A 21,662-nucleotide genomic window follows, 5' to 3' on the forward strand; every position below is an offset into this window, starting at 1 on the left:
TATGCTTTGGCTCTCTCCCACTCTAACCTCTTTTTTTTTTTTTTTTTCCTTCCCCTCCTCCATGGGTTTCTGTTAAGTTTCTCAGGATCCACATAAGAGTGAAAACATATGGTATCTGTCTTTCTCTGTATGGCTTATTTCACTTAGCATCACACTCTCCAGTTCCATCCACGTTGCTACAAAGGGCCATATTTCATTCTTTCTCATTGTCACGTAGTACTCCATTGTGTATATAAACCACAATTTCTTTATCCATTCATCAGTTGATGGACATTTAGGCTCTTTCCATAATTTGGCTATTCTTGAGAGTGCTACTGTAAACATTGGGGTACAAGTGCCCCTATGCATCAGTACTCCTGTATCCCTTGGGTAAATTCCTAGCAGTGCTATTGCTGGGTCATAGGGTAGGCAAAGATGAAGTCAAGCTTTTGCTTTTTTTTAATTTTTAAATGTTTATTTTTGAGAGAGAGAGAGAGAGAGAGAACATGGGCAGGGGAGGGAGAGAGAGGGAGACACAAAATCCGAAGCAGGCTCCAGGCTCTGAGCTGTCAGCACAGAGCCTGATGCAGGACTCAACCTCACAAGCCATGAGATCATGACCTGAGCCGAAGTCGGACACTTAACCAACTGAGCCACCCAGGCGCCCCAACTTTTGAATAAAATATCACTTTCCTATATTTATGCTGGGCTAATTAAGTTTGGTTTACATTTATAATGAAATTTGCTTAGTTTGGCACACATGTTAAGTCAGACATTGGGACCAAAGGGTCTCGAAGTGTTCTGTGTTAACCACTTCAGTTTTTTTAGTTCAGAAACATTAAATGTGTGATACTCAGGCTATCACAGTCCCCAAATGGATTATGTTGATTAATTACAGCATCTTTGGGGAACACAGCCATGCATACTAAGTAATAAGTTCAGGCAGTTTCCTTAACTACATTGGCAATAAGACATCAGATAGTTTAAAAAGGCAGAAAACCAAATGACTTCCTAGCACACCTTGCCAACTGTTCATAAATTTTCAAAGATAGCATCTTTAGTAGCCCCTAAAAGCTGTACCATATGTGGGGCTTGCTTCTCAAATGAGCTAATTACTGCTTGAGAAGAATACACTTAGTCTTTGTCTCCCATCAAAAAAGTAGTAATATGAAATAAATCATGATGTTTGCAAAATCATAAAGATAAGATGATGACAATAACATTTTTGTTTAGAATTTCCAGGGTTATTTTAAGTCATCAACCTTCTTGTGGGCAACTTCATGTGATACAACTTCTTTGTGAATACCTTTTATATATACACCATTTTTGTTTATTCTGCCATTTCCTTTATCTTATTTGCAACAGTATTATTGAGATAAAATTCACCTACTATACAATTCACCTACTCAAAGTGTACTTTTTAGTATATTCACAAATATGCAACTGTCACCACAGTCAATTTTAGAACATTTTCATCTCCTCAGAAAGAAGCCCTAAGGTGGAAAAAAAGCAACTTTTATCAACAAATCAATGGATAAACAAAATGTGGGTTGTATAGGATATCACCCTTAAAAGGAGGTAAATTATGACATGCTACATCATGGATGAAATCTTAAAGACCTTATGCTGTATGAAATAAGCCAGTTACAAAGGGACAAGTGTTGTATGATTCCACTTATATGAGGTGCCTAGAGTAGTCATATTCATAGAAACAGAAAGTAGAATGGTGGTTGCCAGGGGCTGGGGAAAGAAAGAGTGGGAAGCTGGTATTTATGAAATACAGTTTGGATTTTGCAAGATGAAAAGAGTTCTGGAGATGGACAGTGGTAATGATTGTACAATAATGTGAATGTACTTAATGGCACTGAACTATACACTAAAAAATGATTAAAATGGTGAACTGTAAGTCACGTGTATTTTACCAAAATTAAATGTTTTAATGTGAATAGACTGATGAAAATAACAAGGAAAGAAACCATACTCTTTAGCTGTCACCTTCTGACTCCATCACCACCATCATCTCCCAGCCGCTAATTTACTTTCTATCTCTATAGATTTCCCTGTTATATATATTTCATATGAATGGCATCATAGGTAGTCTTTTGTGACTAGCTGCTTTCACTCAGCGTAATGTTTTTAAGGCTCATCAATGTTAGCATTGTATCAGTAGTTCACTACTTTTACAGCTGAATAATAAGACTCCTGTTCCATTGTATAGATCTACCACATTGTGTTATCCATTTGTCAACTGATGGACATTTGGTTGGTTCCACACAGTACTGCTGTAAGCATTAGTTGGGACATTTTGTTAAGTTTATTTATTTAAGTAATCTCTACACCCATCCAGGGGCTCGAACTCACAACCCCAAGATCAAGAGTTGCATGTTCTACCGAGTTGGGCACATGCCCCTAGTTAGTAAGTTTTATGTGAGCATATGTTTCGTTTCTCCTAGGTGTATACCTAGGAATGGAATCACTGGATCATGTGGTGACTTTGTTTAATCATTTGAAGAACTGTCAGACTTTTCTAAAGCAGCCACACCATTTTACATTCCCATAAGCATTGTCTGGGTGATTTAATTTCCCTGCATCCTTGCCAACACTTGTTAATTATTTGACTTGTTTATTATAGCCATTCTAGTAATGTCTCATTGTGATTTGGGATTTTGATATCCCTGATGACTAATGATATTGAATATCTTTTCATGTGCTTATTAGCCATTTGTATATCTTCCTTGGAAAATGTCTATTAAGATCCTTTGCCCAATATAATTGTGTTATGTGTCTTTTTATTATTGAATTGTAAGAGTTCTTCCTGTATTCTGATACAAGGTCCCTTAATATATCTATGACTTGGAAGTATTTTCTCCCATTTTGTGAGGTGTGTATTCATTTTATTTTTACAGCCCTTTCAAATACAAAAGTTTATTTTGATGAAGTTCAGTTTATCTGTTTTATTTTGTTGTTCATGCTTTTGGTGTCATATCAAATAATTCATTACCAACTCCAAGATCTCAAAGATTCATGTCTAGATTTTCTTCTAGAAATTTTATAGCTTTAGCTCTAACATTTAAATCATTGACCCATTTTTAGTTAATTTTTTTATTACAGTCTTTTTGCACATGGTGAGTAAGTTGCCCCAGTATCATTGTTGAAAAGACTATTCTCCCATTGAATGGTTTTGACACCCTTATCAAAAATCAGATGATCATTGGTGCTTCTGGATGGCTCATTCACTTGAGCTGACTCTTGATTTCAGCTCAGGTTATGAGATCGGGCTGTGTGCTAAGCACAGAGCCTGCTTGGGAATCTCTCTGCTCCCTCCCCCCACTCATGTGCGCACTAAATAAATAATCAAGTGATTGTAGGTGTCTGAGCATATTTCTCAGTACTAGTCTATTAATCTATATGTCTGTCCTGTGCCAGTGTCCCACTGTTTTGTTGGAAGTTTGAAATTGAGATATGTGAGTCCTCCAACTGTGATCTTTTATCAAGATTGTTTTGGCTTCTCTGGGTCTTTTGCAATTTTATATGAATTTTACAGTTTGTCAGCGTTCACAAAGAAGTCAATTAGGATTCTGATGTGAATTGTGTTAAATCTGTAGATTACTTTGGAGTATTGGCATCTTAAGTATGTTGTCTTCCATTCCATGAACATGGGATGTTTTCCAATTATTTAGATATTTTATTTCTTTCAACACTTTCTGTAGTTTTCAGAGTTAATGCTATATTTATTTTATTAAATTTATACCTAAGTATTTCATCTTTTTTAATGATACTGTAAATAGAATTGTTTTAATTTTATTTAGATATTCATTGGAAATGTATAGAAATACAGTTTATTTTTGTATATGTTGTATTTTGTATATATTTGTATTTTGTATTTATGTTGTATCCTATAGCATTGTTGAACTCGTTTTACTAGTTATTATACTTCTTTAGTGAATTTTTTAGGATTTTCCATATACAAGATCATGCCATCTGTGATGATATAGTTTTGCTTCTTTTTCAATCTGGATACCTTTTGTTTTATTTTCTTACCTGATTTCTCTGGCTAGAACCTCAGTACAACATATAGTGAGAGCAGACATCCTTGTTCATGGTTTTAGCAGGAGAGCACCCAGTCTTCCACCTTAAGTATGATGTTAGCTGTGGGTTTTTCATAAATACTCTATATCAAGTTGAGAAAATTCTTTTCTATTCCTAATCTGTTGAATATTTTTATTATGTAAGAGTATTAGATTTTGTCATATGTTTTCTGCACCTATTGAGATGATTATGTGATTCTTGGTTTTTATTCTGTTGATAGGATATATTACATTAATGGATTTTACTGAGTCTTAGGGTATAATTATTTTCATGGGTTGCTGGGTTCACTCTGCTAGTATATTAAGGACATTGGCATCTATATTCACAAGAAATACTGGTCTGTTGTTTTCGATACCTTTGTCTGAGTTTAGTATTGGGGTAATATTAGCTTCATAGAGTGAGTTGGGAAATAGTCTCTTCTATTTTTTGGAAGATTTTATGAAGAGTTGTTGTTAATTCTTTATATGTTTGAGAGAACTCATTGATGGAGGCTTCTGTGCTGAAGTTTTTGTGTGTGAGGTTTTTTGATTACTACTTTGGTCTCTTCATTTGTTTTAGGTCTAGTGCAGAGTTGGTGGTATAGTGGTGAGCATAGCTGCCTTCCTTTTGTTTTAGGTCTATTTGGGTTATATCTCCTTGAATCCATTTTGGTAGTTATCTCTTTCTGGGAAGTTGATCTAATCTGTTGGTATACAGTTTTTCATAGTGTTCCTTTATTACCCTTTTGATTCTTGTAGATTCAGTAGTAATCTCCCCTATTTATTTCTGATCCTAATAATTTGAGTTTTCTCTTTCTTATTTTCTTGGTCAATCTAACAAAAAGTTTGTCAGCTTTTGTAGGTTTTTTAGTGAACCATATTTAGGGTTTGATTTTTTTTCCTGTTTTTCTATTCTGTATTTTATTTATTTACATTGCAATCTGTATTACTTACTTTCTTCCATTTGCTTTAGGTTTGGTTTGCTCTTCCTTTCCCACCCCTGTGTCTTAAGATGGAAATGAAGGTTTCTGATTTGAGAACATTCTTCTTTCTTGAAATAGGCATTTATAGCTCTGAGTTTCCCTCAGGCACTGCTTTAGTTGCGTCTTTTACTATGTTGTGTCTTCATTGTCATGTGTCTTATGGTTACCCCTTTGATTTCTTCTTTGACCCATTGATAATTTAGGATTGTGTTGTTTAATTTTCACTTAATTTGTATATGTCCCAAATGTTTTCCTATTAATTTCTAATCTCATTCCATTATGGTTAGAGAACATACTTGTATTATTTCTGTGCTTTTAAATTTACTGAGTAAATTTAAATTTTCATACCCTAGCATATGGTATTCTAAATTTTCATACCCTAGCATAAGTTTTCATACCCTAGCATATGGTCTGTCCTACAGAATGTTCCATATGCACTTTAAAATTATTGTGTATTCTATTGTTATTTAAAATTTAATGTTTACTTATTTTTGAGAGACAGAGCGTGAGTGGGGGAGGGGCAGAAAAAGAGGGAGACACAGAATCTGAAGCATGCTCCAGGTTCTGAGCTGTCAGCACAGAGCCCAACAAGGGGCTCGAACCTGCAAACCACGGGATCATGACCTAAGCCAAAGTCAGATGCTTAACGACTGAGCCACCCAGGCACCTTTCTATTACTATTGAATTGAGGGTTCTATAGATGTCTTTTAGGGCTGGTTGGTTTATAGTGTGGTCAAAGTCTTCTATTTTCTTGTTAATCTTCTTTGTTACCATTTTATCCATTATTGAAAGTGGATGTTACAGTCTTTACCTGTTACTATGGAGTGTCTATTTCTCCCTTCATTTCTATCAGTGTTTGTTTCATGTATTTTGTGCTTCTTTATTAGGGGCTGATATGTTTATAACTTATATTTTCCTGACTTGCACTTTTTCATTATGAAATACTTTATCTCTCAAAAAATTTGTATTAATGCAAAGTCACTTTAGCTTTCTCATGGTCACTGTTTGCATGATGTATCTTTTCCCATCCTTTTATTCCTGTATGTCTCCTATAGACAGTGTATATTTTAATCAGCTTTTTAGTCTTCTGACACTCTGTCTTTTGATTGAATTGTGTTATCTGTTCACATTTAATGTTACTGATATAGTTGGCTTATGTCTACCATTTTGTGCTTTTTTTCTTTCTTATGTGTTTTTCTATTTTTTTTATTTCTGCTCTTTCTGCCTTTTTTTTTTTTAATTTTTTTAAATGTTTATTCATTTTTGAGAGACAGAGACAGAGTATGAGTGGGGAAGGGGCAGAGAGAGAGGGAGACCCAGAATCCGAAGCAAGCTCCAGGCTCTGAGCTGTCAGCACAGAGCTCGACGCGGGGCTCGAACCCATGAACTGCTAGATCATGACCTGAGCAGAAGTTGGATGCTCAACCGACTGAGCCACGCAGGCACCCCTGCTCTTTCTGCTTTCTGTTACATTAAGTGAATATTTCCTATGTGGCATTTTAATGTCTTCAATGTTTTTTACTTTTTTTGAGTATTTTTAGTCAGTTTTATAGGATTTACCATATACATCTTAATGAATCCAAATGTACTTCTTACTTACAGTAGCTTAATTGTAGCATCATATAGAAAAAAGTACCTGTTATAATTAGTACCTTACCACCTATAGGCAGTACAGCTTTGCTCCCACCTATTTCCTTTGTGCTATTTTTGGCAAATATATTACATTTATATATGCTATGGGCCAAACATTACATTATATATATATTGTTTTATATAGTTGATTTTTAAACCAATTAGCAGAAAGGAGGTCAAGCATGCTACTCTTGGTTTCAGGATTGTAAGTTTGAGCCCCACATTGGATGTAAGAGATTACTTAAAAATAGAATCTTTTTTAAAAAATAAGAAATTATGCTATTCTAGCATCCCATCTTTTGAAATTATACTTAAAGATTTTATGAAGCTATTTGGGGAACAGAATGCATGTTCTTTAGTTATCCCATAGGTGTATCAGCATCATCCTCGGTGTCAATGGCAACATTATGGTGTCAGTCTAAGAGCAGACTTAATAAGTAGCTAAATTACTACCAGAAAGAGCAGCTTACAATCAATATCATAAAGCTAAAATTATTGTTTGGCAGATGTTTTCTGCCACTTCACTGAGCTTCTAAAGTGATGTATCCAACAGGTCCGGTAACACAGCTGCTTAATGATAGCTAGTTCATCCTAGTGGGTCAGTCAAAATATCGTCCTTCTCAAAACCAGTCATTCTCCCAAGAGCACCAGAGATATATTTATGGTTGATTGTGTTTGATAATAGCTGCCCTTGCAGTGCTCAAGCCAGAGGCATCTTTTATCTGAAATATGATAGTGGATTTTGGCTCTCCTACCAGTACTTGGAAAATTCAAAGTTCGTATTTGAGGAAAATGTTAGCCCTTAACTGCAGGCACATTTGCAGCTTACCTGTTTATCTAATGGGAAATAATCCTCTCTTAATGCCAGTTTTTCACCCAAGGCTCTCAGTTTCCAAGTAAAATATGAACTGTATCTCATATCAAGACTGGATTCTTCTATAATTAACTACTTGCTTTAAATTCATCATAGAATATAGTTATGATATGTGTGTAATCCAGTACCTTCCAGAGGCTTAAATGCTTCCTTCTTTTATCAGCCTGATAGAGTTGTATGGTCCTCTGGGATCCCATTTTGTCTTAGCTACCAGGAAGCACAAAGCTAGATTCAGTGCTCAGTGAAAGCCACAATTTTATCTCAGGTGGCATTATCCCATCTTTGTTTTGTCTTTTAAGTATTTTCTTTATTTCTTAGTCTATTGAGTTTTTAGAAATATTTTACATTTGGGAATAGGTGAGCTATAAACGAGTATTTGTATAAATATGAACATTTAACCAGAAAGCTAAGGAAAATTGGCCATTTGTATTTAAGGAAAACCTAAAATATTATACAGTAAGTATTTTTATTTTACATTTATTTTTATTAATTGAGCATATAGTTTGGTCAGATTCTAATTAGTTGAGAGTTTTATTTATATTGTCCTAAATAGGTAGTATCATCACAAAAGTATGTAAGCTAGAAATCACCTTGACTTGCAGAAAGGTTGTAAGGCAGAAAGCTAATAGTTTCTTCTAGAGACAACAAGTTCAGCTGAATAGCTGACCCTCAAATGAATTGAAGGTTTGTGTTGCACAGGATCAGTATAACTACCTCCAGATGGCTGTGCTCTGACATCTGCTGAGGAGTTCTGAAGGAGATTCAGATCATTCATTGAAATTAAATCCCAAAAACAACATTTAAAAGTCAAACTTTTCAGGCAGTTTTCATAGGATATTTTTAGTGTTTATTTTTTATACTTGCAAAATGTACTCATATTCATGCCTTTTTGGAAAATACCAAATAATATAAATTGTCAAGAATCAGCTATATTCCCACAACCCTAAGCTGTCCATTGTTGTCATGTTCATGTTTTCCTCTCAGTCTCTTTTTTCTTTTTCTTTTCCTATATTTTGAAAAGAATATTTAGGTCGTATTCATTTGTTTTGGTGTATTGAACCATTTAGTGAGCATTTTGAATTTCTTTTCTTGGCATAGAGTCCTTAGAGAGGAATTAATAGGTCAAAAGATATATCTTTTCTTAAGAACCTTAGTACATTTTGACAAAATCTTCCTTTGATTTACAATCCTTGTAGGTACTAACTTGTTTTTGTTGTTTTCGTGTTTCATAAGAAGAGACATATCTCATTTTAATTTGGTTCTTTGATCGTTAGTAAAAATGTACATTTTTTACATTTCACTGTATTTTGAATTATTTGGCCAAGTCTTTCATCATAGTTTGGTAAGGTAAGTATTAATCACACATTTATTAATGAGAGAGCTGACGTTCAAAGACATACTACAAGTAAATGGAATTTGAACTCAAACTCATACTGCCTTCTGACACCCAAATCCATGGTTCTTTTCACTGTATCAAGTATTAAATGTTAAAAGCCATTAAATAGATAGCAGTGTGAGGCGCCTGGGTGGCTCAGTCAGTTGAGTGTCCGTCTGACTCTTGATTTTGTCTCAGGTCATGATCCCAGGGTCGTGGGATTGAGTGCCTCAGGCAGGCTGTACACTGAGCATGGAGCCTGCTTAAGATTCTCTCTCTCCCTTTCTCCCTCTGCACCTCCCCCACTCATGCACATGCTCGCTCGCTCTCTCGCTCTCTCTCTCTTTCTCTCAAATAAAAAAAATAAAAAGATAAAGGGGCTCCTGGGTGGTCAGTAGGTTAAGCGTCTGACTTCGGCTCAGGTCATGATCTCACAGTTTGTGAGTTGGAGCCCTGCATTGGGCTCTGTGCTGACAGCTCGGAGCCTGCAGCCGGCTTCAGATTCTGTGTCTCCCTCTGTGTCTGCTCTTCTCGTGCTCATCTCTCTGTCCTTCTCATGCTCTGTCTCTCTCTCCTTCAAAAATAAACATTTAAAAAAAAAAGTTTTTTAAGATAGTAATGTAACATCACTTGAATTTTCACGAATATGTAGTGAGTATATCTTAATAACAAGTATTAGTTTCCACTCACAATGTATCAAATAGATTACCATGATCTAATCAAAAGCATCAGGGGTAACCCCTTAAAGGGCCATTTTCACCCATTTATAAAGGGTTTTATGACATTCTTAAAAATTCTTCACACTTTGGTTGACTACAGTAGGTTTTGGGTTTTAAAATATATATAATGTGTTTATCATTTTTTCCATCATAGCTTTGACCCCAAACTATAGTAAGAATGCAAAAACAAATGACTAGAAGAAAGAGGAATTTTTACCTCTTTCCATAGAGGTCTTACCTCAGTGGAATAACCATAGAACATTGTAGGAATAAGATGAACATTATAGAAAACCCACAAAAAAGAAACTTTTTGGATCCTTGTGTCATTTATCAGTCTCCACTGATCCTGTAGAGCCAGTTTTGCAGCGGTTTGACTTGACCGTACCATAGAGTGGGAAGGGGCAGCTCCTTAAAAGTACAGCAAAGCAGTTGCTATAAGTGGTAAGGCCAGTTTTCATTGCAGTGAACTCTAGTACCTTTGAAAGTTGATATTATGTTTTAATTTACATTCATGGTTTTCAGGAAGTTTGGGACCAGATGGATTCATGGGATTGATGCTTTATTTTCCTATTCAGTGGTAGAGTATGAAGTTCTGTAAGGACTAGACCTCGTGTTTTACTTTGTCTTCCAAAGGAGAAATTTTTTGAAGTTGCTACAAAATGACTTTTCCTTTTTGATTATGTATCAATATTTATATATTTTTAATGTTTTTTTTTATTTTTGAGAGAGAGAGAAAGCACGAGCACGAGTGGGGGAGGGGCAGAGAGAGAGGGAAACATAGAATCTGAAGCAAGCTCCAGGCTCTGACCCGTCAGCACAGAGCCCAGCGCGGGGCTCAAACCCACAAATGGTTAAAATCATGACCTGAGCCGAAGTCGGACGCTTAACCAGACTGAGCCACCCCAGAGCCCCATAAATATTTGTTTGTATTTTTTTTTCAAGAGGATGAAGAGAAGGCGGCGTCCCTTCCTTTTTTTTTTTTTTTTTAATGTTTATTTATTTTTGAGAGAGAGAGAGAGACAGAATCTGCAGCCTCCAGGCTCTGAGCTGTGAGCACAAAACCTGATCTGGGGCTCGGGCTCAGGAGCCGCGAGGTCATGCCCTGAACCAGAGTCAGACACCTAACCGACTGAGCCACCCAGGCGCCCCAATATTTGTTTGTATTTTTTTTAATGTTTATTTATTTTTGAGACAGAGAGAGATAAAGTGTGAGCGGGGGAGGGGCAGAGAGAGAGGGAGACACAGAATCCGAAGCAGGCTCCAGGCTCTGAGCTGTCAGCACAGAGCCTGACTCAGGGCTTGAACTAATGAACCATGAGATCATGACCTTAGCGGAAGTTGGATGCTTAACCAACTAAGCCACCCAGGCGCCCCTGTTTGTATTTTTAATGTGAGAATGGTGTTTAAAAAGCTGACTCCCCTTTTTCTCTTTTTTTTTTTTAACGTGTTCTAGTTCTGCCTTTATAGAAGACAAATTAGATGGTAATTGAAAATAGAGCATTTAAGAAATTTAAGAAAGCTACTCATTGCCCAGTCTTTGTCCCTTAAAGTATCTTCATGTCTTTTGGGGGAGATTAGTCTTGGAACTCACTTTTATAATTCATTTACCTAAGGACCCACTATAGTGGCACTATAGTGCCCACAGAATGGCAATCTGTGGTTTGGTAGTATGGGATGTATTGCTCATCTCCGTGACTTGAACATTCTCATCCCTGTTCTGGGTGGCTTCTTGTCATTCATGTGCCTCAGAACTTGGGTAAGCCATTAAGGTGCTTAGTGAACAAGATCAGGGTGAAGGATACTGCACAGCCCAAGAGAATATTTATCCCAATTAGAACAGAATATAAAAAATCTTTCCACCTTTTGGTGAAACTTTCTATTCTCCCAGTAGCAGCATGTTTACAAACCATGTCTTAAGCTGTGTTACTTCCACAGCTTAGCTAATACTCATATAATGCATCCCAATCATAGTTAACATCAGTTTCAGGAAGTACTGTTTTTTTACATTTTGTCATATGGTCCAGAATCACCTTTTGTGAAATCCTCTCTTTATATCCCTTTCTTTTTCCCTTTTTGTGAACCACAATGAGTTACTGCCACTAAAAAAAAAAAAAAAAAAAAAAAAACTTTTATGAATTTTTAGTAATTGGAGAATTAGAGAATCATTTTTAACTTTTTCTTACAGAAAATTTTAAATGCATATAAATATAAAGTGCACTGAACCCCATGTACCCATAACTTCTATAGTACTCACCTGTTTTCATCTAAAGCTCTACTTCCTCTTTTTCCCTTATGATTTTGAAGTAAATTCAGGTATTATACCATTTCATTCATGATTATTTCAGTATAGGAATCCCTAAAAGATTTTTTTTTTAACCCACAGAACTACAATACGGATTCACATTAAAAATCTTAATAGTTAAGGAGGTGCTTGAGCAGCTCAGTCAGTTAAGTGTCTGACTCTTGATTTCGGCTCAGGTCATGATCTCATGGTTCTTGAGTTCAAGCCCCACATGGAGCCTGCTTGAGATTCTCCTTCTTTCTCTGCCCCTCCCCTGCTCGCTCACTCACTCACTCTTTCTCTCTCTCTCTCTCTCTCTCTCTCAAATAAGTAAAGTTTAAAAAATTTTTTTTGGATTTTTAATAGTTAACTTCTTAATTGTATCAAATATCTAGTTGGTAATTATAATTCTAACTACCCACAAATATTGCTTATGTTTTTACACATTTGTCTTTCTGAATGTCCCATAGTCTGGATTTTACTGATTGTGTCATCATGGTGTTTAACACGTCTACCTATACTCTTTATAATTCAGTAGTTGGATCTAACATATTTTTAATGCAAAAACTTGGTAAAGCTAGATTAAGAAATTATACTCTCTAAGGAAAGTTTACTGAGTGATTTAAAAAGCCTGGTAACTAATAGGGTTTTATATATAAATTAAGATTCTGATTACGTGGGGGGCACCTAGCTGGCTCAGTCAGTGGGCAAACTCAGAGCATACAACTCTTGATATCGAGTCATGAATTTGAGCCCCACCTGGGTGTAGAGATTGCTTTAAAAAACAAAAATGATTCTGATTACTTGAGAATTCTCAGAAAGAACTAATAGTATCACTTTACAATTTGAAATTATTTTCCTGAAAGAATTTGCCAAACAGAAAACTTTAATTTTTTTTTTTTTTTTAACGTTTATTTATTTTTGGGATAGAGAGAGACAGAGCATGAACGGGGGAGGGGCAGAGAGAGAGGGAGACACAGAATCGGAAACAGGCTCCAGGCTCTGAGCCATCAGCCCAGAGCCCGACGCAGGGCTCGAACTCACGGACCGCGAGATCGTGACCTGGCTGAAGTCGGACGCTTAACCGACTGCGCCACCCAGGCGCCCCCAAACAGAAAACTTTAAAGACATTTTGTGACAAATCCCATATTAGTTTGAGTCTCAAAAATTAACTTGAGAATTGCAGCAATAACTGAATAGTTTTATATCAACAGCCTCTATTTTTAATCAGTATTTATGTTAGAATATGTCAGAATTATACTTTACTATTTCCTTTATTCTTAGTACATATTTTGAGCAATAAAACATTTTTTTTTCTGAGTCTCATAATTGTCAAACTGCATATTCTCTTTTCTAAAATACAGCTTAGGGAGATCCAAATAAATTACTTTTTCATTTTGTAAAAGTTATTTTTCTTCTTTTTTAAATAATTATTTGAACAAAAAAATCATATTTAGAATAAGTTGTAAAAGAATAAGAGCATTGAAATTTGGAGTGGTTTTAAAAAAAAAAATCAGTATTATTGTCATAAACATAAAGAGATTTTTTTATCCAAAAAGTACTTGTTTATGATTCATAGAGAATAGAAGTAGATTACACTTTTACCCCTAACCAATTTGAGGGGGGAAAAAAAAAAAAACTTAAATAAATGTATAGGATTGTTTCATTCAAAGAATCTTTACAGCCATCTCCATCTCACTGTGCTGTGTTTTTGTGTTTGTTCAATTTTTCCCCCGTAGTTCATCAGTAGGTTACTTGCAACATCCAGGATCAGAACAAGTACAGTTTCCTCGAACTACTTCACCATGCAATTCCCAGCAGCTTCAAAGCCACCAGTGTGCAGGTATGAATATAATTGAAAGAAAAGGTAATGATTTGTCCATCTGAGAAATAATTAAATTAAGTTCCTGAGGCATTTCTAGAACAGGATTTCCAACTTCTGTGCTGTGATGTACCCAAAATATTAGGATGCCATGCAAACTCAGAGTTAATGGTTTCCATCCGCTTCTTCCTTTTCTAGTGTTACTACTACAACATTGCTGGCCTGTTTGTCTTCTTCAGATTCTCCTTCCTTCCCTGCCTCATAAATATTGGTGTTCTCTGGAATTGTCTCCTTACTCTTGATACTCTTCCTAGGTGATTCACCCATCTCCTAGGGTTCAACAACTGCTTTTTTGCCAGCAACTCCCACATCTTATTTTGGCTTAGAAGAGGCCATATAGCCAACTGCCTACTGGACATCCCTACCCTGTTGTATCAAAGGCACTTTAGATTTACTAGTTCTCCCTCTTCCTGCATTCTTTATCTCACCTTCTCTCTAGGGACCAGATTAGTTTTCAAAGTCGTAATCAACTCTCTTCTATTCCCTCTTTTCACATTCATACTGTTACCATTTCCTCAAATCTCCTACCGTCTTTCCGTCCTTCTTTCCTTCCCCACTGCTGCCATTCTCAATCAGTTCTTTTCACATCTTATTTGCAACAATCTCTTCAGTGTGTTGCTGATTTCATGTTTCTCCCACACCCAACTTACCTCCTCCCCAACACACAGCAACACACATGCACACTCACACGTACACGCACTGTTCAAGAAATATTTTCCTGTGGGGCGCCTGGGTGGCTCAGTTGATTAAGCGGCCGACTTCAGCTCAGGTCATGATCTCACGGTCCGTGAGTTTGAGCCCCACGTCGGGCTCTGTGCTGACAGCTCAGAGCCTGGAGCCTGTTTCAGATTCTGTGTCTCCCTCTCTCTCTGCCCCTCCCCCGTTCATGCTCTGTCTCTCTCTGTCCCAAAAATAAATAAACGTTGAAAAAAAAAATTTTTTTTTTTAAATATTTTCCTGAAACAAAAAGTCCCTTTATGTCATTCGTCTGAATCAGAAATGTGCATGGATGGATTCTCCATCTAAACTCCCTACCAAGTAAGCCTCCTATTTATACTTACATGTTCCGGTCATACAAAACTATGCTTCCAGAATGCACCATACTATTTCATGGCAAAGATACTTTTTTTATCAGTTCCTCCCTTTGCTTGGAATGCCCCTCTACTGTCTGTTTGCGAGAATCCTGCTTGTCCTTAAAGTTTGACTCAAAAATCACATCTTCTACAAAGTCTTGTCTAGTACTCACAACACAGTTTGTTGCTTTTTTCTGCTTCTATGGTGTCTTAAACTATCCTTTGTCATGACACCATCTTTTATTATAATGATTTCTTAACATATGTAATCTCTGAGAAAGAGAGAAAACCATAAATGGTTATCAAATAAATAATAGTGTGCATCCAAGATGGGCTGCTGTGGTTGAGGAGAACTTGGAGGTGTCCCTAAGCAGTCAGCCCTCTCTAGTTTGCTTAGCCAGTCAGGTTGGTTCTCTTTCTGGGGAACTGGAAACTACCATTTTGGTTACTGAAGTGCAAGTTGTGGTCCTGGGGGCATAAGAATCCTGCCTTACCTTACGCTGAACGGGTGCATGCCTAATACTAGCTGTGCTGCAGACTAGTACACGAGAGAAATAAGTCAAACAAAGAGACATACAGTAATCTGCTTATCTCTACTGTATAATTAACTGTTTACACATACATGTGATCATCATGGCTTTTTAAAGTTAGCCAAGGAGGTCTTCCTAGCTGCCTTTTTCAGATAAGAACATATAATAAAAGAGTTAAGTAACTTCCCCAGAGTCAAGCATTTCAGAGTACAAAAATTGGGCTTTCTGATTCCCACATGGCAAACTTTTTCTTTTCTGTGTATTTAAAGTAATGCCAGTTTTAAAATTAATCCATTTTAGCAATCAGTCACTTTTATAGATATCTCATTTATGCTATACTCTACTAGGTTCTGTAGTAGGTAATTGGACTTTCCTAAGTGTGGATCTGTTATTTTTAGAATAACTGAGATGTTTAGGCCTACAGAATCCCATTTTAATGCCTTTTTAAACACACAACACTTGTGGCATGAAGTTCCAGGGCTTAAATATGACTTGTATATATGATAATAAAGTTTTGCTCAGAAATGTAAAATTATTGGCATTTTCTTAGTGTTTAAAGCTACCAGCTAGTTGGTACAGTCTACTGATTGCAGTGTCCCAACTCTGATTTCCAGCTGTGCCACCTCCGCCCCCTGGTGGAGGAATGGTGATGATGCAGCTCAATGTACCAAACAATCCACAATCTCGGGCCCACTCACCCCCACAGTGGAAACAAAATAAATATTACTGTGATCACCAGAGAGGACAGAAGTGTGTGGAATTTAGCAATGTAGACAATATTGTTCAGGTAAGGTACTTCTTTTGTTTATTACAATTTTAAAACTTTCAACATTTCGGGCACCTGGGTGACTCAGTCATTTAAGTGTCTGACTCTTGGTTTCGACTCAGGTCCTGGTCTCAACGTTTGTGGGTTCGAGCCTTGCGTCAGACTCTGCACGGCTTGGATTCTCTCTCTCTGCCCATTCACTGCTCACCTACGTGCGTGCACACACTCTCAAATAAACTAAATAAAAAAGGCATTTGGGGTGCCTGGGTGGCTCAATCAGTTGAGCGTCAGACTTCAGCTCAGCTCATGATCTCATAGTTCATGAGTTTGAGCCCCCCATTAGGCTCTCTACTGTCAGCACAGAGCCTGCTTTGGATCCTCTGCCCTCCTCTTTCTGTGCCCCTTCCCCATTTGTGCTCTTTCAAAAATAAGTAAACATTAACAAAACATAAAGAAAATAAAAATCTTTAAACAATTTAGTCGCATAAGATTGACCTTACAAGGCTTTGCTTTGAAAATGACATCCTCTCAAATGGGTAAAGAAGTTTGAACATTCTGTGTAGCCACGCTGTTGCTTTCAATATGGAAATACTATTTTTCAACTTTTGCATATTTAAAATGTTTTAATTTTAAAAATCAGAAGATATACTAGATATAAAATTTGGTAAAGAAAGTTAAGTCCTTTTCCTACCTTTTCCATTGAACTGTTAGTGTAATCAGAGGGTAGGTGCAGAACGCTCTAATTTTTTTTTTAATTTTTTTGTTTATTTTTGAGAGAGAGAGAGACAGACAGACAGTGTGAGCAGGAGAGGGGCAGAGAGAGAGACACACACAAAATCTGAAGCAAGCTCCAGGCTCTAAGCTGTCAGCACAGAGCCTGATACGGGGCTCAAACCCACAAACTGTGAGATCATTACCTGAGCTGAAGTCAGACACTCAACCAACTGAGCCACCCAGGCACCCCGGAACACTCTTTATTGTAGAAGAAATTCAGTTAATAAATGTAAAAGCAATAGTAGAATTTAAAAATCACCATTTTGAAATCTCACTGAAATAATGGATCATAAAGAAAATCATCAGCAAATGTCAAGAACATTATGAAAAGCTTTATGGGGGAATTTAAAATGGGTAGATTAGGGACACCTGGGTGGCTCAGTCAGTTAATCATCTGGCTCTTAATTTCTGCTCAGGTCATGATCTTAAGGTTTGTGAGATGGAGTCCCTGGTCAGGCTCTGTGCTGACAGGGAAGATTTTCTCTCTTTCTCTCTGCCCCTCTCCCATGTGCACACACCCTCTCTCTCAGACTCTACAGAATTCTCTCTCTCCCTCTCTCTCTGCCACTTCCCATGTGCATGCTCTCTCATGCTCTCTCTCAAAATGAACATTCAAAAAATTTTTAAGGATAAACTGAAATATTTCAAGGCACATGATTAAATCATGGGAGAATAAAAAGGTCAAAGGTCATTTATAGGCTAATTCACAAACTGTAAATGCCCAATGACCATTAATCAGAGGAGAATACAAAAATATTTTTTATTTATGTAATTAGGAAAATTTAGGAAGACTCATAATTTGCAGTATGGGCAGAGATTTCCAGTTACAAACTCTCTTGTTCATTTTCAGTGGTACTACCAATTCATAGAACTCTTTTTGGAGTGCAGTTTAGTGACAAAAATAATCCAATTAAAAATTGGGTAGAAGACTTCAAATAGCATTTTTCCAAAGAAGACATACAGATAGCCAACAAACAAATGAAAAGATGCTTAACATCACTCATCAAGGAAATTAAAACCACAATGGGATATCCCTTTACACCTGTCAGAATGGCTAAAACCAAATGACAAGAAATAGCAAGTATTGGTGAGAATGTGGAGAAAAAAGAACCCATGTGCACTATAGGTACAATGCACACTGGTGCAGCCACTGTGGAAAACAGTATGGACTTTCCTCGAAATATTAAAAATAGAAATACCATGTGATCCGGTAATTGTACTGGATATTTATCCAAGGAAAATTAAAACACTAATTCAAAATTTAAGTGGCCCTATGTTTATTGCAGCATTATTTACAATAGCCAAGATATGGAAGCAACCTAGGTGTACACTGATAGATGAAAGAAAGATAAGGAGAATGTGGTATGTATAAATAATGAAATATTACTCAACCATAAAAAAGGGTGAGATCTTACCATTTGCAACAACATGGATGGACCTAGAGGGTATTATGCTAGGTGAAATAAGTCAGACTGAGAAAGACAAATACCATATGATTTCATTCATACGTAGAATCTAAAAAACAAAAACAAAAAAATGATGAACAAAAAGCAGAATCAGACCTATAAATACAAAGAACAAACTGATGGTTGCCAGAGGGAAGGGAAATGGGGAAATGGACAAAATAGATGAAAGAGAGTGGGGGATACAGGTTTCCACCTATGCAATGAACAATTCATGGGGATCAAGGTCACAGCATAAGGAATATAGTCAGTGATACTGTAATAGCATCATATGCTGACAGATGGTAGCTATACTTATGGTGAGAATAGCATGACGTATAGACAAGTTGCATCACTGGGTTGTACACCTGAAACTGCCAACTATACTCAAATTTTTAAAAATTTTAATGTTGAACAAATCCATGAGTTATACTGATTTAAATGAATAAATGGGAGGAAAAATGAAGTTCTTTTTTTACAGTGAAATATGAACTAGTAAATATGATGGAATTAGAAAATGACCACCTGGAAATCAGGAAGTAAGAATCATCACTAGAGCAGAGAGGATTCTAGGAAAGTGGCAGAGTAGGAAGCATCAGGAGTCCATCTCTCCACCTAGAAATAATTACACTGGCAGAATCTGATGTAACAGTTTTGTTGCTTTAGAATCTATTGAAGGCTTGCAACTGCCAGGGGAAAGCTTGGGTGATTAATTGAACTTAATTTCAGTCAGTTTCAGCTTTTAGCACAGTAGCAACTACCCATCTTTACCCCCAACCCCTAGGAGGCAACTGTGCATGTTTTTTTACCAGAGCAGCTGACAGGAGCCAGGGTGGGCAAAAAAGGACCCTGTCCTCCAAATACAAGGCATTTATATTCTGATCATGGGTTTCTGCTTCTGATCACAGAGGTGCTGACAAAGAGGCAATAACCATTGTTGTACCTTCACACATTGCTTCAGATCTCTCCCCCGACACTTCTAGGGGACTTAAAGTGCTGGTACCCTGTCTTTCCTCCTTTTGTTTTTCTCTTTGAATCGTTTTTGGGAGCCAAACAGTAAGGACTAAGACATTCAAAAGCAACTGAATATATGGGGTACATGCCCAGGAAAAGGCACAGGCCAAACACTGAGAAATCCTTAAGGTTATACCTCAGACTGATCTTTGACACAAAGACAGCCTGCAACAGTCAATAAACAAAAACCATAAAAGCAACAAAACGCAATAAACCCTGGGAAGGGGGTTGAATCTGATTTCCAGTTACCACACTATCAGATTCAAACGTCCAGTTTTCAACAAAGAGTCACAAGGCATGCAGAGAAACAGGTCAGTATTGCCCATTCGGAGGAAGAAAATCAACATAAATTGTCTTTGAAAAAGACCTGATGACAGATAATTTTAAAAAAAAATTTTTTTTTGAAATTTAAGGGGCGCCTGGGTGACTCAGTCAGTTAAGCATCCAACTTCAGCCCAGGTCATGATCTCATGGTTCGTGAGTTCAAGCCCCACATCAGGCTCTGTGCTGACAGCTTGGAGCCTGGAGCCTGCTTGGATTCTGTGTCTACCTCTCTCTGCCCCTCCCCAGCTCATGTTCGCACTCTGTCTCTGTCAAAAATAAATAAACCTAATAAAAAAATAAATAAAAATTAAAAAAAAAAAAGACCTGATGGCAGATCTCCCAGACAAAAGCCTTAAAACAACTGTCTTCAGGCTGCTCAAAGAACTGCAGGAAGATGTGGAGAAAGACAAGAAAACAATGAACAAAATGGAAATCTCAATAAAGAGATAGAAAACCTAGAAAACTCCAGAAATTCTAGAGCTGAAAATATAACTGAAATGAAAGTTCCCTGGAGGAATTCAGTGGCAGATGTGAGGAGGCAGAAGAAAGAATCTAAGAACTTGAAGAAAGGACAGTGGAAATTGTCAAGTCTGAGGAACAGACAAACCAGAATGAAGAAAAGTGAACAAAGCCTAAGGGACCTGTGATACACCATCAAGTTGACCAACAAACATATTGTGGTTGTCATGGAGGGAAAAGAGAATATTTGAAGAAATAATGGTTGAAAACTTACCACATTTGATTAAAGACATGAATATAAACATCAAGCATTGTGATGAACTCTAGGTAAGAACTCCAAAATACCCACTCTGAGACACAATATAATCAGTCTTTCAGAGGACAGAGTATTAAAAGCAGCAGGAAAGGCACAACTCGTCACATACAAGGAATCCTCAAAAAGATTATCACCAGAGTTCTCATCAGAAACTGGAGGCTAGGACAGCTGGCCAATATATTCAAAGTGCTAAAAGAAAAAAAAAAATGTTAATGAATCCAGTATCTGGTAAAAACTGCCTTTCAAAAGTGAGGTAGAGGGCTCCTGGGAGGCTCAGTCAGTTAAGCAGCGACTTGACTTTGGCGCAGGTCATGATCTCACAGTTAGTGACACTGAGCCCCACGATGGGCTCTGTGCTGACAGCTCATAGCCTGCTTGGGATTCTCTCCCTCTGTCTCTCTGCCTCTCCCCCACTCAATCTTGCTCACTCAGCTCTCTCTCAAAATAAATAAATAAATGAATTTTAAAAACAAAATAAAAGTCAGGTAGAAATTAAAATTCCCAGATAAACAAAAAACAGAGATGGGCCCTGCAAGAAATTCTCAAAAGAGTCCTGCAGGGTAAAGTAGAAAGAACATTGGACAGCAAGACAAAGCTATATAAAGAAAGAAAGTTCTCAAGTTAAATACATGAGCAATTATAAAAGCTAGTAGTATTGTGCCAGTGGTCTATAACTCTACTTTTTACTTTCTACGTGATTTGAGAGACGAATGCACTTAAGTATTTTTTTATAAACAGTATCTAAAAGGTAGTGTTCTAGCTTTGATTTGTAACTCCAAATTTTGTTTTCTATATCATTTAAGAGTCTCATGCACTTAAAACAATTACTAGTGGGGCACCTGGGTGGCTCAGTCAGTTAAGCATCCGACTTTGACTCAGGTCATGATCTTGCAGTCTGTGAGTTTGAGCCCCGTGTCAGGCTCTGTACTGACCGTTCAGAGCCAGGAGCCTGCTTCAGATTCTACATCTCCCTCTCTCTGCTCCTCTCCTGCTTGCATGCATGTGCAGACTCTCTCTCTCTTGTGCACGCGCGCTCTCTCTCTCTCTCGCTCTCTCCCAAAGATAAATAAACATTGAAAAAAAAAGGAATTACTACTTTATGTTTTGGGGCACACAGTATATAAAGATGTACTTTTATGTCATAAGCAACCAAAAGAGGTGGGGACAGAGAT

At 37.0% G+C, this 21,662-nt stretch overlaps 1 protein-coding gene across 14 annotated transcripts in view; it reads left to right on the plus strand.

Annotated features, from left to right (window-relative positions):
- The window catches only part of R3HDM1 (R3H domain containing 1), a 206,357-nt gene that overhangs the window by 175,598 nt on the left and 9,097 nt on the right, over positions 1-21,662 (plus strand). For all 14 annotated transcript variants that reach the window (XM_040474936.1, XM_040474937.1, XM_040474935.1 and 11 more), the window contains 2 exons: positions 13,650-13,753; positions 16,010-16,182. In XM_040474936.1, coding sequence (XP_040330870.1) covers positions 13,650-13,753; positions 16,010-16,182 — 277 coding nt within the window. The remainder of the gene's footprint in view (positions 1-13,649; positions 13,754-16,009; positions 16,183-21,662) is intronic.

This window comes from Herpailurus yagouaroundi, unplaced genomic scaffold (assembly GCF_014898765.1).
Source record: "Herpailurus yagouaroundi ecotype Mexico unplaced genomic scaffold, PumYag 140, whole genome shotgun sequence".
Classification (NCBI taxonomy): domain Eukaryota; kingdom Metazoa; phylum Chordata; class Mammalia; order Carnivora; family Felidae; genus Herpailurus; species Herpailurus yagouaroundi.